A 17,505-nucleotide genomic window follows, 5' to 3' on the forward strand; every position below is an offset into this window, starting at 1 on the left:
TACATAGAACAATTTTAACCTGCAGGTTTGTGGAACCTTCAAAAACCCGTCTTTAAACCTTTGTAAACGATGACTGCGTTGTGATTGGAGAGCATGGACTCAGGTTTAGGTCTTTAAGTGTGTATCTGATGGATGTGCATTAAACGATGGACATTTTTCTGTGATTTGTAGACTCTGCTTTGACCCTAGAAGTGCTGAATTAAAGCCTTAAGACTCTGATTTATATCTTTTAATTAGACTTTTAATGTGACACTAAATTATCAGCTAACGTGTTGATTTGCATCTGAATAAAATGTGTGGAAGAGTTAAAAATCTGTCAGGATTTAATGTGAGCTAATGTAATAAAAGTATTGAATTGATGCCGTACAGCACCGATGTTCCTCATGTTGTCTCTACTTTTAGGTGTTAAATTAGGTGTTAATGACGTGTTGATTCAACACCAGGCAGTTTTCTTTACTCTGCAGTTGTGATATTGTCCTCTTAAACATGATAAAAAGCTCTACAAGGTTGTTCACATTATATTAGCAGTGAATGTAAAATAAAACCTCAACCTTTACCAGCAATCTCGAAATCTTTTGAGATATTAACTGGACATTTAAGATCTCTCTGATGCTTGTGTTTGTGCATGTTTCAATGAATCAGATCGATAACGCAGCAATCTGGCCCAAACTCCATTTTTGTCATTAGACTGAAGTAAATGGTAGAACGTTTCAGGCTGGACTTCAAAGCAGATGATCACAATCAGCAGATGTGGACTTTAAGCCCTGGTTGTGGGTAAGAGTTTCACGTACGACCTAATGCTGAGGACCTTACACCCGTTATGTTCCTATACGTCCCTTTCGAGGATTCGTTTGTGTTTTCCCTCTCTTCATGGCACCTCCTCTTCTTCATCTGAGCATCTTTTCCCGTGGACATTTTCCCTTTAAATTCCTTTGAGCTAACGAATCTGACTGACTGACTCACTGACTGAAATTTCTCTAATGAATGTCACATGAGGAAATCTTACATATATTCAGGATTACAAGACACCTTTCTGCCAACTGATACCACAAAGAAACATGATGTATTTAAAACTGTTCATAATGCACATTACCTGAGCAATAAATGTTGTGTTAGATACATCGTGTTAAGGTACACCGTGGCTAGCTTGGTGCTAACATGAATCAGCATTATTGTAGTGGTAATGTTTATACATAAAGCTTCTTATAAAGTAAACCGTTCGAGTAATAAACACTGCTTTGGTGGACCTTGGACCTTTTCAGAAGGTATAGGATCAGGATCGATACAACACTAATCTGATAAACATTTAATTAGACTAACAGCAGGGGGTGCTAAAGTGTTCTTTTATAGACAAAATAAAAAAATCTATTAAAACATTGAAAATTATTTCCTAATATGCTGCATTTTTATTGGAATTTATATATAACCTGCTTATTTTTGTAATATTTATGCCTTTGGAAGTTTATATTTTATGAAAAGTTAAAATCCATAGTATGATGTTAAATCTAAGTGTAGTTAGTGAAATTTTAGGTTTGATGTCTTTTATATATATATATATATACGTATATATATATACGTATATATATATATAGTATATATATATATATATATACGTATATATATATATAGTATATATATATATATATATATACGTATATATATATATATATATACGTATATATATATATAGTATATATACGTATATATATATATATATATATATATATATATATATATATATATATACGTATATATATATACATATATATATATAAAATAGTCCAACAGTTTTCAGTGTCTGTTTTTGCAGTGTTTTGGTTGGGAGATAAATTGTCAGCTAATTTCCCAACAATTCTGAGGAAACTGTTGATATTGTGGATGTTTTCTGGATGTCTTGTTTCCACTGTCACTTGTTCGCCGTTATCACTATCACACTATCGCTATATTTTCTGTTATTTGTTTGTACAGCTTTGTTAGCTTGCTAAATTGTCGTGCAACCTGCTGTTTTGGTCTTAGCTTTGACACTGATTTATATTTCCTGTCAACATTTACCTTAGAAATGTTGGTAAATTAGCCGGTTGCTTGCTAAATTTCAGCTGACGTACTGACATTTCTGATGAAAATTCTCACTGGGATTTTAAATTGTCTGTATAAAAGAGTCCCACACAGCCGATTACTAGCAAACAATTTTTTTTAATCATCATTAGGTTTTTTTTTAGCTTGTTTTGACTTGTTTTTGCTCTCATTGTTTCTGTAAAGATTTTCTCAGAAATGTTGCTAAATTAGTCAACAAAAAGACTTGCCAGCTCTTTGCTAGTTAGCTAGCAACTAATTTATAATTGCTTCTGAGGTAAATGTTTCTCCTGTCATATAGTTTATATTATCTGTATAAAAGGCAGTCGGGTTCCTTTCTAGCTAGTTTTCCTCGGTCTGTTTTTTACATTGTCTGTTTTTACAGCTATTTGCTAATTCACTACATTTTTAGCTAATTTACCAATATTTCTGAGCTAAATGTTGATCTTGTTCCCAGATGCTTTTGTCTCGATTTTCAGTTCATTTACAACATTTATGTGGGAAATGATTGGTTCCAAGCCTGGTTTTGCTTTTGTTTCTCAGTAGTTTGTTCATTCTGTTTTAAATGTCAGCTAATTTAACATTTCTAGGGAAAAAAACGTTGCTATTTCAGATATGTATATTGTCGTATAGCTCTTTGCTAGCTAGTTTAACCGTACCCTTCAGTCATTAACTAGCTAATGCACAGCACTGCATCATTGTTTTAGAGTTTTCTAACAAATTACTGTCTGAAAATATGATTTACAAAAGTTTATCCATCTCCTTTTTCCACAAATCTGCTAAATCCAGTAGTTTGATTGGAAAAGACCTTCCTCTACTGGTGATGAGTGTGTTTTAAACTTCTTAATGGCGTGCGTTTGGCGTGAGTCTTCATCCCGAGTGAGAGTTGTTGTATATGTTCGAACCACATAAAACTGTCATAGGTGGCGATGTTTAATGGACATGCTATGGTGAGAGAGATGGTGGGAGAACATTTATGAGTGTGTGCGTGACACAGAGAGAGTGTGAAAGGCCCAGGGGAATGTGTAAAGATGCGCAAGAATATCGTTACCATCTGGACATCAGACGATAATTGCTTAAAACTGCTCTGTCATTATAGGATCTGTTGTACAACATCAACTATATGCTTTTACAGTTAAATAACTGCTGATATGTTAAAGCACTAAAAAGTTGTTATTAAAGCAATACTCCAGGGGTTTTCAGACTAATCTCTATCCACCGTGTGTAGCGGTGTGATGATCACAGATAAGAATTTCAAAAACAAGAAGGTAAGACGTGTGCAGTCCAAACCCGGTTATAACAGACGTCTTATGGCAACTGTAGAGCTTTGTGAAAAGATGTTAATGTAGAGAGAACATGTCTGTGATCCACTATCATAAATTCGTCAGGTTTTTTTATTTTACTGAAGCCTGACGTTCTATGTGTGCAGAACTGATGCTTTCAGAGCTGAAACTTTCTTTTTTTAGATGGAGAAATTGGTCTTTTTGATCCTGGTTCACAGATAGACCACAGAACCTTCTGGAAAATGTAAGCAATCGGCCCTAGAACAAACTGTCTCGGATCGAACATCTTTTAAGTTCCGACGTACGTACTGAATGTGTTTTACAGTATATTGTCAGAACAGCTAACCATAGATTTATAATAGTTTTGACTGAACAGATTGTGTTTTTTCCTTTTTATTGCAGGGAAAAGTGCTGACTACAGATTAGTTTTAAAAAATGCTGGATTGTTCCTTTAACCTCACACGACTTTAGATAACCGTTGCGAATTCTTACAGATTTACAAGCATGAGTGTGTGAAAGAGCAACACTTAAATGCCAGGGTCCTGTTACACTGCCTTAAAAGTGCACACACTTTGACCTCAACTGACCCAGGCTCCAACCTTACTAGGGGTCAATGCAACAGTCTAAAAGACCCTTCTGTCCCTATGAGCTGGGAAATGTTTGCTTGTGGATGTCTAAAGCTACGTTACGAAACCTTAATCCTGTACACAACACAAAGATGATGCAATAAAACATAACTAAGGCCTTGTACTTCACATTGAACAGCTTCGTCATGCTGCCATTTCCTGTTACGCTGCGTATCGAGACACTTTGCACGGACAGAAATGTAACACGGTGCCACGGATGTTCTGCTTGAAGAGTTGGAACTTGTTTCGTCTGCTCTGTGGTCACGACAAAACAGCATGACCCGTTGGTTTTGATACGCAGCGGCGCCCCTTCACCTTCTCTCGCTGACCGCAAAATGTGGCGTAATTGTCCTCCCAGCCCGGTTTTAGCCACAAAATTGTCCCTGTAAGCTTAGCCTTTGACACTGCTGGGTAATTAGCCCTGATTGTGCCACAGCCGGAGTAAGAGTGCCACAGGGCAATGGGGCAGTCCAGAGTCTGGATCTGTTTAAACACCAGTGCCTCAAATATCTCACAAAAAAAAGCTTTAGCAGCCTTTAAAAAAAAAAAAAAAGCCTGGAAAGGTGAACGGGGCAGTGTTTCTCTCTCGCTCCACTTACTTTGCTTTTCTTGATTCTGTTTGTTTCACTTTTTTCACCCTCCCGTCTGGTTTCTCACCCCTTTCGCCCAGATGAACGATGTTATTACCGTTTTTCTCTTTATCGGATCATCTCCCACTAGATCCTTTCATTCTTTTTGAAAGTGCAGTACGTTAAATAGGTTTATTGCACACCAGCGTTTTTTTGTGGCTGGAAGTGGTTGTTTAATACAATAAGCCATATTCTTCTGCAATTGCCAGGTCAGATGCATTAATCATGGTGATGTCGGGGCCTTTGAACGGCTCGGCCAGGACATGGAAACTCTTTGAATGCCGTTTGTTCATCCAGACGCACTAATGGCTGCCCTTTTTTCCCTCTACCCTGAGCTTAATTTGAACAAATGAGACATGAGCTAGAGTACACAAGCTATACGCTGTCCAGGCTGTCAGGGTGTAATGACCTGAGGATTCATCTGGAAAGGTAGAGACGCTGGATGGGAGGATGACCTTTGCTTAGTCATGATTGGAACATGTTCAGTTGTGCGTTCAGGTGGCCAAAACAGCCTGTTTGTTCAGAGGAACAGTGTGAAAATGTTAACCTGCTGCATCTTAAAATGTTTTCTTGATTCTCGATAGCGACACTTCGATCCGCAGTCTATAATCTCTGTGACTGAATCTTTGCTTCTCAGGATTCTCTTTCTATAGTCTGTTTATTAATAAAGCTTCATCTACTGCCTCTTTCTATCTGTCAAGGACTCTGTGGCTGTTCAGACGAATTCTCTGGAGTGAAACCGTATCTCCTCTGTTGCCCCTCTCCCCCTTTAATTTATTCCCATTTAAGGACTCGCTCACCCAAGTGTTCCCTTTCTGTCATTCCCTCCTGAAATCCGTTTAATCATGGGCTGTATTTGGTTATCGTAGCGAGCGGCAAAGCCACTTCGATGAAGCTGCTAAAACTGTTTGTTCAGGATGGCTTTCAAGAGCAACAGGACTCGGGCTTTACACAAACCGAGTCTCTCACTGGATACGTGTAGAGGCGAGAGATTTGGGACTTTGTAGTAGTAAATTCCTTTCCTCTCCGGCGCAGCTTGCGAAATCCAGCTGCGTGTTTGCTTTTTATTCATTTCAGCACTTTTCTGTCATCCTTCATATGCAGTTTTTGTTGCGAGGAGCAGCCAAGCGATTAAGAGTTGTACATTAATGTTAGAAAAACATCACATTAGCTGTTCACCACAGAGCTGCCGAGGTCTGGATTGTGAGAAGGTTTTTATTCATTTTCTCACCGACTGAAGCACAGCATTTCTAATTATAACACGTTATCGTTTCTATAGTAACAGTTCGCAGGGACGTACAGGACGTGAGCTTCAAATAAATCGTCTGTTACGGTGAAGTTTTCCGTGTTTATGCAACACTTACGGAAGGAGACTCCGGTGTCAGCGTTTTATGCTTTACCTTTAGCTTCACGTTCGTTTTTTTTTTTATCTCGACATGATCAGAGTCGTTTCATGGATGCGTTTCGACATTAAATGTAACTATAATCGGATAAAAAGTATGACGCGTCTTACAAGCAACAAATATAATCCTCTCTAAATTCCTGTGATATACTGTAAAAAGATTAAAACACTCGTGGAGACGGAGCCTAGGAGGCGTATCACTCCCGAACGACCGTTAGGTGTCGTCTGATTAGATTAGATTAAATCTAGATAAAGTCCCATTCACTGGCTAGATTCAATACATTATACACAAAATAAAAATAAAACGATAGAATGTTCTAGAAATATATAGATATAGAGTGTTAGAATGTTAAAATCCTCCACTGCATGTATATCGTGTATACAGTTTATCCTGTAGTTGTGTTAGTCACATGACAAACCACAAGACAACATTTGGATGTGTGTGTATATTCTGGCATGTTTCTCCACCTACACTGTGTGTGTGTGTGTGTGTGTGTGTGTGTGTGTGTGTGTGTGTGTGTGTGTGGTCTGCAACAGAGGATGTGGCAGTGATAGGAAGTGGCCAGATACACACACTGACCAGGCAGCCGCACGGTGTGGAATGCAAACAGCGGTTGCTGCATTTGAGTGGCAAAAATAATAGGCCGAGCTCCAAACTGCTGAGTTGTAGTGCAAACACTCAACCTGAGGAATCTGAGTGTGTGTTGTGTGTGTGTGTGTGTGTGTGTGTGTGTGTGTGTGTGTGTGCGTGTGCGTGTGTGTGTGTGTGTGTGTGTGTTTGTGTGTGTGTTGAGTAACACTGCTGGCTGCTTCTTCAGTTTGGTCTGGATTTAGCTGCATCAATTTTATAAAGAAAGCAACTGGGGCAAATGCAAGAAAATATCTAAGATTCGACTTGTAAACATTTAGATTTTAAGGTTTTAAGACTTGGCTCACAGATTATTGTCTGTTTAACAACTAAAAATAGTCTAGAATATTGCTACACCTTTATACCAAAAATACCAGGATGCCTATAAAAAAAAAAAACGCACAATGCTAAAATTAGAAAACACACACGGTGTCATTCTCATGGCCTGCCGAGTAGTAAGTAATGAGTCGTGACGAAGGTTTTTATATTTCATTCTTTTTAACAGTAATGCGGTAACAAAACTTGTCACGCTATAACAATGAATTTGCTAATTAGTAACAAATGAGAATTAGCTAGCTAGTTTGATCAGACAAAGCTTTCAAGCATTTCTTAAGATTTGTGATGTCACAACCTGAGTTTACGCTTAGCTCCGCCTCCAGATATAATTGTCATCGAGGTCGTCTCACAGAGTCGATCTCGGTCGTGACAGATTTACCGTAAACACCGATCTGTGTAATCAGAAGCAGTCACTGCATTTTAGAACACCTTTAATAAACAGAGTTAACGACTGATTTACCTTCACTGTCTTTTCAATGACACGATGAATACACATCTTCCATGCACTCTACTATTGTAGACAAAAAAAAAACAAAAGGAGAAGAGGAGACCTGCAGGATTTCGAGAGCTAGATCGTCTTCCTGGCAGCGTTCACCGCCGCTGAAACTCTGCAGCGACTCGAATCTGACAGTAACGAGATCCTGCTTTCCTCCCTGAGAGGGATTATTAAATTATACGCTCGGATTTCACGCTAACAGTCGTGCCACAATTAGCCGAGTATTTTGCACCATGGGCGTTTCGGGCGTGTAGCGGAATCGACACTTTAGGCATCTGAACGAAGTCAAAACGCAGACTCTCGTAAACTGAGAAAGTTCTAAACTTCACACGCTGGATAAAACTCTGCGAGTGGTGAAGACTGATGGTGATGAAGCATCATGGACACTGACACAGCAGATATATTACTCAGTACTCATACATGTGCAGGCTGGAGTTCACACCCTCTGATGAAAGCGTGTCTGGCAGCGATCACGCTCGCTCCAGGTGCGTTTTATTGCAAGGCTGATTTAAGACGGCCGATCCCTTTCTGAGACACCTCATCTTTTCTGACAGGTAGAGCTGGCACATGAAACACCTCTAATGGCAGTGGCCGAGCAAGGCGCGTTGAAAGAATGCAGACCTCACTCTTTTTCCCTCATTTATACTCTGTACATCCTGAGAAAGATCTGCGCCGTCGTTTCGGTTAAGAACATTTAAATCACGCTCCTGCGTGCCTCTGATGGATTTCTCACCAAACAAATCATAATGCTTTGAGTATTTCAGTACTGAGTATTTGAGTGTACGTGAGTTCACCCTCGTTGCTCCAGGATTCCGATCTCATGTCCTTCTGTGTGTGGAGTTTCATACGATCTCCACATGTCTTGCATTCGGAGGACTGGCTACACAACATGGTTCCTCAGTGTGGGTTAAGTGTGGGAACGTTGTGTGAGGTGCACGCCGATGACCTGGCATTCCATCCAGGGTTTATTCCCACTTCACACCCTGTGTTCCCAGGACAGATTTCAGAACTACAGCCACCCAGTCCAGTATACGATGCTTACTGAAGATCAGTGGTGAGCATTTGAGTGTGAATAATTATTAAGTGTTTGCGTAATTGAGTAAGTGTTGATTTGAGCACTTGCAGCGTAGATACTGGATAAGACTTCTGGTTTGAGCAGGAACGTAATCGATGTGACAAACTAATAATCATATCCCATGAGCCTGTATATGTGTGTGTGTGTGTGTGTGTGTGTGTGTGTGTGTGTGTGTGTGTGTGTGTGTGTGTGTGTGTGTGTGTGTGTGTAAATGTCCCAGCTCAAACAATAGTGGAGTGCCAAAAGTGACCAACCCTCTCACCCTCATTTGCATCCTGAACCCTTCGCTCCCATATTTGTCACGATCATGCGGCGGTCCTGCTTTCCTGTTTTTTTAGCAGGTTTGAGCCTGAGGGTGGAGGGAAGTGGCAGAGTGGAACTGGCCGAGCGAGGCTTTAATCAGCGCAGAGGCCATCACAGACACTCTCTCTGGAGCTCCTCATGATCAGGGCCGCCTGGTTCAACCCCACGGGCACCGGGAACACTAGCATGAGAAAAGCTCTGATACATGAGGAGCACTGAGGTGCTTCTAAAACACTACCAGGTGCACCAGCAGTGCTGGGAATGAAAGAAAGAAACTCTGTTCCTGGGCTTTAAGGCTGGAGTGAACTGGAACGTTTGATCTGGAATTCTGGTGGAAACTTCTCGAGTCCTGCACTGCTGATTTTTTGATGCTTTGCACACTTCACAGAGTCGACTCTCAACATATTTTGTAAATGATGAGCGAGCCGAGAAGCCTCGGGCTGTACGTAACTGGCAGTTTTAGCGGTATAATGACATAAACCTAGCAGCATAACACTAGCTAAGCTTAAAAAATTAGGTTGAGTGTATTTGTTATATATTATCATGACTCTTAACCTGAATCATTCATAACTTTGTGATATAAAGGGTCACAGTTTTATATAAAATATCTGGCACTGTTAGACAACCATTGAAATTGGTACTATTTTTATATATCCTTTGTGTTTTGTTTGTATAATTTTTTCAATTTCAGTATTGTTCGTAGTTTTGAAGTAACAAACTTTCAAAACATTCTAGTCAGCATCGCACTCAGCCAATCAGAGCTAGCCGTGGGACAGGAAGCACTGTGATTGGTTTATAATAACTCAAACTGTGAGGAGGTCAGCCTTAAAGTTAAACTAACATCATTTACTGAACCTCACTGCTGTTTATTACTATTTAATATTTTAATTTCACTTATTTATTGTTGCAAAAACATTTTTAAACAAATTTCACTTTTCATTGTCACCTGAACCAAAACATTTGTCAGCAGCAGCAAATTGCTCAATTTCTTGCCTCATAAATCTAATCTTAAACTTTGAACTCTTCAACAGCAGGAAGTCCTGAGAGGGGGGGGGGGGGTGAGAGACAGAAAGAGAGAGTGAGAGAAAGAGACAGACAGACAGACAGACAGAGAGAGAGAGATAGAGAGGGAGGGAGAGAGAGACGGAGAGAGGGAGGGTGAGAGAGAGGGAGAGGGAGAGAGAGAGAGAGAGGGAGAGAGAGAGAGAGAGAGAGAGAGAGAGAGAGAGAGAGAGATTCTGATCCAGATCAGCTGTCACATGATTACACCTGCATGTTCCTATGGACAGACAGCAGTAAGGACTAGAGATGTAGAAATGTATAACTCATACCAGAGCTCACTGAGTCAGTGTGTTAGGGTTAGTGTTAGTGTCAGTGCTAGTGTCAGTGTTAGTGTTAGTGCTAGTGTTAGTGCTAATGTTAATGCTAGTGCTAGTGTTAGTGCTAGCGTTAGTGTTAGTGCTAGTGTCAGTGTTAGTTTGTGTTTGTGCTAGTGCTAGTGCTAGTGCTAGTGTTAGCGTTAGTTTGTTAGTACTGATGGGAATTCCAGCTCTTTTCAGTAAGAAAGCACATTTGGCTCGGCAACAAGACTCGACTCCTTTGGCTTTCAAATATAAATCAGATGAGAAAACATTGTAATCGTTGTCAAGTCGAAGAGATAAGATATAAATAACACAGTTTAGGATGTGATGTTAGAGGAAAACAATCAACTTTAGAGCAGGAACATTGACTCTGCTTCATCACATCACCCCGAAAAAATGTTTCACCTGAAAGAGTCAACTCAAAGAATCAAATCAAAGAATCGACTCGACACACCACATGGGTGTTAGGAGTTAGCATTAGCATGAGCACTGCGAACATTCTAAGAATTTCTCCCACCGTTTTAAAGGAACAGTTTGGCTAATAAATCTATTATTTTTAAAATACAAACATATGAATCTCCAAACGGTGTTATTGAGTAAATGACTGCCTTTAGGCAAAGTGAGTGTGTGAGAGTGTGTTTGTGTGTCTGTGCTTGACAGAGACTAATTTAGGCATGCAGTTTGCATGATGCTAAAATGGTAGAAAATAAGCTTTCCTGATTTGTTAGCAAAATTAGCCTTGTGCCTTCAGCGCAAAACTAAAGATCCTAAACGAGCACGAAACACGCCGATGGAGAAGAATCGTGGAAAAATGGGATGCTTTGTCCGATGCGGCTGTTTAAATAATGCATTCTTGAATAAAAAGAAACGAGCTGACGATCGTTTTATTTACGCTACATGTATAATCGTCAGTAAAGTGACTCAGCCTCATGGACGTGGCTGTGTGTGCTGAAGTGGGCTGATGTCCGAGGGTTAGCTGATTATATACGTCGAGGAACGTGTGTGAACGGAGGGAGGTTTTTTTATGTAGACTGAAACATTTCTAGCATGTTTGTGGGTGTTTATATGTTATCAGGATATCGGCTATTCCACATGCAACGCTGATTATATCGGGGAAGTTTTGAGAGCAGATTCAGGTTTGTGTACAATCCATACAGACAGAAGTGCATTAGAGCCAGTGTTTATAAATCCACTGAAAATATTTCCTTCACTGAGTGTGTGCTGCTTCTCACATTATCGCGTTTGTTTGTGTTAACCTTATATCGTTTCTATGGTAACGGCTCATTCACATATGGACATGAATAAAGCGATTTTTTAAAAATCACTAGTACGGTTATGATACATTTTCTGGAAGAAAAATTCTCTCTCTCTCTCTCTCTCTCTCTCTCTCTCTCTCTCTCTCTCTCTCTCTCTCTCTCTCTCTCTTTGGCTTATTATTTTGCATTTATTACCATACCACAACATTATATGTAGCTTTAATTAATACAAAATTCTTTGAGACTTTGTGGCTGTGATAGAAAAAAAACATTTCAGATTCGGTAACAGATACCCCACTACACCACAATACCCCATAACGAACAGTGATTCATTCATTATCTACCGCTTATCCAAACTTCTCGGGTCACGGGGAGCCTGTGCCTATCTCAGGCGTCATCGGGCATCGAGGCAGGATACACCCTGGACGGAGTGCCAACCCATCACAGGGCACACACACACTCTCATTCACTCACACACACACACACTACGGACAATTTTCCAGAGATGCCAATCAACCTACCATGCATGTCTTTGGACCGGGGGAGGAAACCGGAGTACCCGGAGGAAACCCCCGAGGCACGGGAAGAACATGCAAACTCCACACACACAAGGTGGAGGTGGGGAATGGAACCCCCGACCCTGGTGGTGTGAGGCGAACGTGCTGACCACTAAGCCACCGTGCCCCCTCATCAGTGAAATTTTTCCTGATATATTCTATATACATTTTATACAGTAATTCAAATGAGTTTTGAACACGTTGACCACGTGAACACGATTGTTTTTTTTGTCATAAAACAAAACAGCCTATCAGGTTGCCGTATGCAAATATCACGTGTTCTGTACACTGTTGTTCCTAGCAAGTGAAAAGGGTGTGGCATGTGGAGTTTTTTTCTAATTTGCATATTTATAGAACGTTTAGGATAGCGTCTTTAAAAAAAATGAAGGAAAAGTGGAGATGTTGCATTTATACATATAAATTGCGATATAATGTCTGTTCACCTTGTCTTCAAAACTACTTCTGGTTTTGTACCAGGATTCTCTTTGCTGCATTTTTTTCAGGTAAAAAAACCTCTCATCTGGATCCTGTTTTACTTTCTTGACCTTACACCTGCTCTAAAATATTTTTCTTTTTATAGTTATCGTCCAATAGAATAAATTCGAATCCATTGGTTGTGAAGGTAAATTGAATTTATTGCTTTGATTAAGTGAGCCTCAGACCACTTGAATCTCAGAGAAATCCCGTGGCTTGTATTACACACTGCCACCTGCTGCATGACCCATGCTACTACTACTACTACTACTACTACTACTACAGAACACCCACCAAACATCACAACACTATGAAGCTGATTTGAGACCAGTCATGTGGATTATTATTATTAATAGATCGTTAACATTTTGCCCATTTTTGTGTGATGTGACTTGCATGATGGCTCCAAACCCAGGTGGCCATCTTTCATTTTTCTTGTCTCTGATCCTCCTTAAAATGGAAAGTGTTCAGGCCAGAAATCATCCTGTCGTTCTCCGACACGCTCTGCTAATTTACCCATTAGTCATCTTCGGCATGTAAATAATAGCCCGGTCCTCACCGGTCTTGTTTCAACCCTGATATAAATCAGAGGCCTCCAGTGAGAGGCACAGTGACTCACACGCTGCAGTGAGTCAGTAAACATCTGCATTGCTGGGAAGCCTTATCAACTGCACTGCATCTGTGTGGTTTTGGGAGACCCAGAATCCCCCAGAGTGCTTCCTTTTAACACAGAGCTAATCTTATCAAACCTCTGGAGCTTCTCAGTTCTTGCCTTAGAGCTGTTTATTTACAGGACACTGTAGTTTGTTGCACCCGCATGTCAACACGGGGTCACGATCTCCATGATTACAAGCACACTTTCCATAGGCATTGTGTATTCTTGATTAACAGGACGCCGTTGCTTCTAAATGTTGATGCACGGGTGTGTGGAGGTGTATGCATCGCCTGCATGCTGCTCTCTAAGTTTAGATTTAAATGCACTTTGAGACAGAAAAGGGTGACATGATGTACTTGTTGTCTCTGTGCAGGTGGGAGAAGGTGGAGGAGAGGTCGAGCCAAGCGAGGACTGTTCGCAATGTTATCTGCAGCCACTGATGCCACGTTTCAAAGAAACAACTGGAAGGTACGATCAAGGACATCAAGATAATATCTGCTGCTGAACTTCTGAATGCATCAACCTCTGAAATTTCTTTTATGCAGATGGTGGTATGGGTGCTTGTATCCTTGCTGCCCCTGGTAGTAGGAGACAGGTCTGGGTTTAGCGAAGAAACTGTGGATGCAGTGAGTTTAGTTTCCACTACCTTGGATGAGCAGCCATTTGATGCTCTACCGGAAGAAGAGGAGGAGGTGGGAAATGGAGACAGCCATTCTCCTTGGCATAGCATTTTTGGTAAGTTTGGGTTTTGGTGACTGAAAATGATCTTGTCGAGTCTTTTCAAGATTATCTTAAAAGTTGGTTTGATTGTAGTGGTTGGGTCTGGTAGGTGATGATGTTCTCTCTCGTCTTTCTACTAGAACCCTCAGTTCTAGTAGAGGAGGAACAGCCAGCTCGGTGGGAACGTTCCCCACGTTCCTCAGATGCCTCTGATGCTCAGTCCAAGGGCTCACGCAAGAAAAAGAAGAAGAAGAAGAAAGAGAAGGAGAAGGACGAGGATGAGGGGCGGGGCCAGAGCAGTCGTGACTGCCACCTGGAAAGGCGTGAGATGAGAGTGAGGGACCTAGGGATGGGTTACGACTCGGACGAGATCGTGCTCTTTAAGTTCTGCGTGGGTTTGTGCCAGAGTGCACGGGGAAACTACGACGCTGCACTGAGGGCTCTGCTGACCAATGGCAGCCTGCCCAAACGGACAGCTCGTAAGGTCAGCGCCAGGCCATGTTGCCGACCCACAGCATACAAATCTGTCTCCTTCATGGACACGTCCACAACATGGAGGACCATTGAAAATGTCTCTGCCTTGGACTGCAAGTGTGTGGGCTAAGCTGGTAGCAGAGGAAGAGGAAATAAATCAATCCCTCTCAAAAAAAGGGATCTAGGGATTCCTGAAATCTAGATTACAGGAATAGGAGGCATTCTGGGATGGAAGCTATTCCAGTGGAAGAAGTCATCAAGGCTTCTGTGACATGCACCATGTATGCATTCAGCCTTTTATATTCCCCGAACCAGCTTGAAAAGGCCCAGCGTGATGCCGGACTCGCCGGAGGTTGAAGCACGGCATGGAGAAGTTCTGCGGAAGGTAGACGACAGAGCCAGGATGGATACTGATGGATTGCTCACGAAGTTCTGAGAAACTTGGCAAGAAACTTTGCAGGACTGTAATAACATGGAACGTCCCATTTGTCCGTTTGTTACTGAAGGATGTCAGATCTTTAAGTGTGTATATGTCCCGAAAACGGATGAAACCATTTTCTATTGTTTGTGCAAAAATGGAGTGTAATTTCTGACATTCAGGTTAACATATCAAATACTGCTTAAATTCAGAAAAGATAGAGTTATAATACAGGGTTTTATAAACCTACAACACAGAATTTGAACCATTTCCAACACAAAGCTTTGGACTGTTAGAAGAACTGAGGAAAATGTCTAGAAACACTTTTTAAACTTTCACACAATCAAGTCATTAGTTTTTATGTATTTAATTTTACACTCATGCTATGAGGCTAATGTTTAGTAACTAGCAAGATAACAAAACAAAATTTAAAAGACACTGATATCCTACACAAACTGTATTTTAAGGTTTAAAAGTGTAATATATTGCCATCTATATTAAGAAACCGAGTCTAGGAGGATTATGATGCGAACTGACACCAAATCCAGGGAAAGCAGTGATTCTCGTTGTCCAAGATCTCTGCCTCTGTAATGGTGAGATTTTCATGTTAATGGATGCAATACGTCACTAGCTAGTTCGCTAAGCAGTTTGCCTTAAGGTAAATAATCTTCTAATGGAAATAGAGACGACTTTATACTTTGGCTTTCCTGTTAGCTAAGGTTAATGATGTTGTTTATAAGAACACTTAACCACATGGGCAATGAAAACAAAAGTGAACCAGCTAACTTGCTAATTTAACAAGCAAGTTCATGAAACAGAACTAGCTAGCTAGTTACTTAAACAAGCTCATTAATAAAATTAAGCTAGCTGAAAGTCAACTCGACGCGTGTATTTAGATTTAATGGTGGATGTTAAGACAACATTTTACTAAGAAAAAAACCAACAAAAAATAAAGTTTTTTTCTCTGAGCTTTTGACATATTTTTCAACAATGACATCAAAACTGAAAATGTAAAGCATAAAATTGTCTTTTTTCTCTTCGACTTTCCTTCAGTACTTGAGTAAAGAACAAATTTCCAGTACTTTAAATCGTTAAGTACGACAACGATGTAAAATTGCTCAAGTATTTTCCACCTCAACGGTTAGCAGTTTAGCTAGTAATCAGCTACTAATTAGCCTCATAGCTACAGTGCAAACATACGAGTGAAAACATGGCTGATTGTCAACATTTAGGAAAAGTGTGAAAAGCCTGAATTGTGACGCCTGACAGCTGAACTGATCAGTCAGCGCTGTAACACCAGCAGTACCACAGCACCAAGATTAGCGTCTCTACCTGTTATACCTGTCTGTCCTTATTGTTGTTACCGACTGCAATGCGTTTTATCGCTGTGCTACGACATGGATGCTGTGCATCTCTTAGCATTTACTGTATGCTTCATAGGTCAAATATTTATTTTTGCATCTAACTTATTTATTTATTCATTCTTGTGTAAAAGGATGTGTTTGACCTTTTACATATATATAAAAAAATATTTATTAACATGTATATTAATGTTTATTTGCTTCATTCCCACCTCGTTCATTACCTGAAATCGGCAAGGTTTGGAAAAAATGGACACAAGATAGGAGCTTTTTAAAGATGTGAAGAGTGTGTTTAAGGAATTTTAATGGAGTTAAACTAACGTGTGTATCAGTCACACCGAACTGCCGCCTTGTTGCTATGTACTCTCCCTTTAAAGAAACGCTGCTCTCCAGGAAATATGTACAACTGTAGTTTATAGGAGACATTTCTTAGTTTTTACACAGTATTTGTATATTATTATTATTATTATTATTATTATTATTATTATTATTATTATTATTAGTATCCCTTTATTTTTGTACAATCCTGTATGGAAATAAAGCTGTTTTTATGTAAGGTGAATGACGTTTTTTTTTCATGTACGCTGTACGAGTCTCTGTGTGAGTTGATACTACTGTAGAATGATGGTATGAATATAAACCAGCTGTTAGAGAAAATGAATCAACACCTTCTGACCAATCAGAATTGAGAATTCAACACCACTGTGGTGTAAAGGAATAAAACAGGTCTGGAAGATAAAAAGGTATCTTGATGTTTTTATGTTGTGATTCTTTAGTGATTCTTTTGTTGGTGTTGTGGTTTCTGCATTTCTGTGAGAAAATAGTAGTTGTGGTTGGGGATGTTTGCCATGCTGATGTCACAGGTGGACATTGTTGGTGCTAGAGCACTTACAGTGGTGTTTATTAGTGATTATTACTTATGTTGGAAGGTTGTGAGCACAAATCCCGGGAACACAAATATGCCTCTGCTGATTTTCTCACTTGTTGGATTCTCAAATGGATTTAAATTCCCCAGAATGCAATGTAGCTAATTTACTCTGCTCAGTTAGTTAGCGACCCATTAGATGACGAGCATTAACGATGTTGAGGGTGACGACGAGCCATAAATCCCATTGTATCGACTGGCTATTGGCAAGTAGTCGAACATTGTGCATTGTGGGTAGTGTAGGAAGCTGTTAAAATAGAGTGGCATGGTCTTGAAAGAAGTGTAAACAATCACAAAATAAATCATGGATGCTGTTGAAGATCACATGTTATTCATAAAGAGGAGTATGTGAGTTTTCCTTTAATGCTGCGTCGCAGCAGGTTTTTCTGATAATGTTACTGGTTGTTTGGAGCTTTGAGCTTGTCTGTCTGTATAATAGTTATCATTCCTGTT

The 17,505-nt window shown here is 40.1% G+C and overlaps 1 protein-coding gene across 1 annotated transcript in view; it reads left to right on the forward strand.

Moving 5' to 3' along the window:
- The window catches only part of LOC113650114 (artemin), a 17,902-nt gene extending 1,220 nt beyond the window's left edge, over positions 1-16,682 (forward strand). The window contains exons 2-4 of the mRNA XM_027158204.2: positions 13,528-13,622; positions 13,700-13,889; positions 14,015-16,682. Of these exons, the coding sequence (XP_027014005.1) occupies positions 13,528-13,622; positions 13,700-13,889; positions 14,015-14,478 (749 nt within the window). The 3' untranslated portion in view covers positions 14,479-16,682. The remainder of the gene's footprint in view (positions 1-13,527; positions 13,623-13,699; positions 13,890-14,014) is intronic.
- The last annotated feature ends 823 nt before the right edge of the window (positions 16,683-17,505 follow it).

This window comes from Tachysurus fulvidraco, chromosome 22 (genome assembly GCF_022655615.1).
Source record: "Tachysurus fulvidraco isolate hzauxx_2018 chromosome 22, HZAU_PFXX_2.0, whole genome shotgun sequence".
Taxonomy (NCBI): Eukaryota; Metazoa; Chordata; class Actinopteri; order Siluriformes; family Bagridae; genus Tachysurus; species Tachysurus fulvidraco.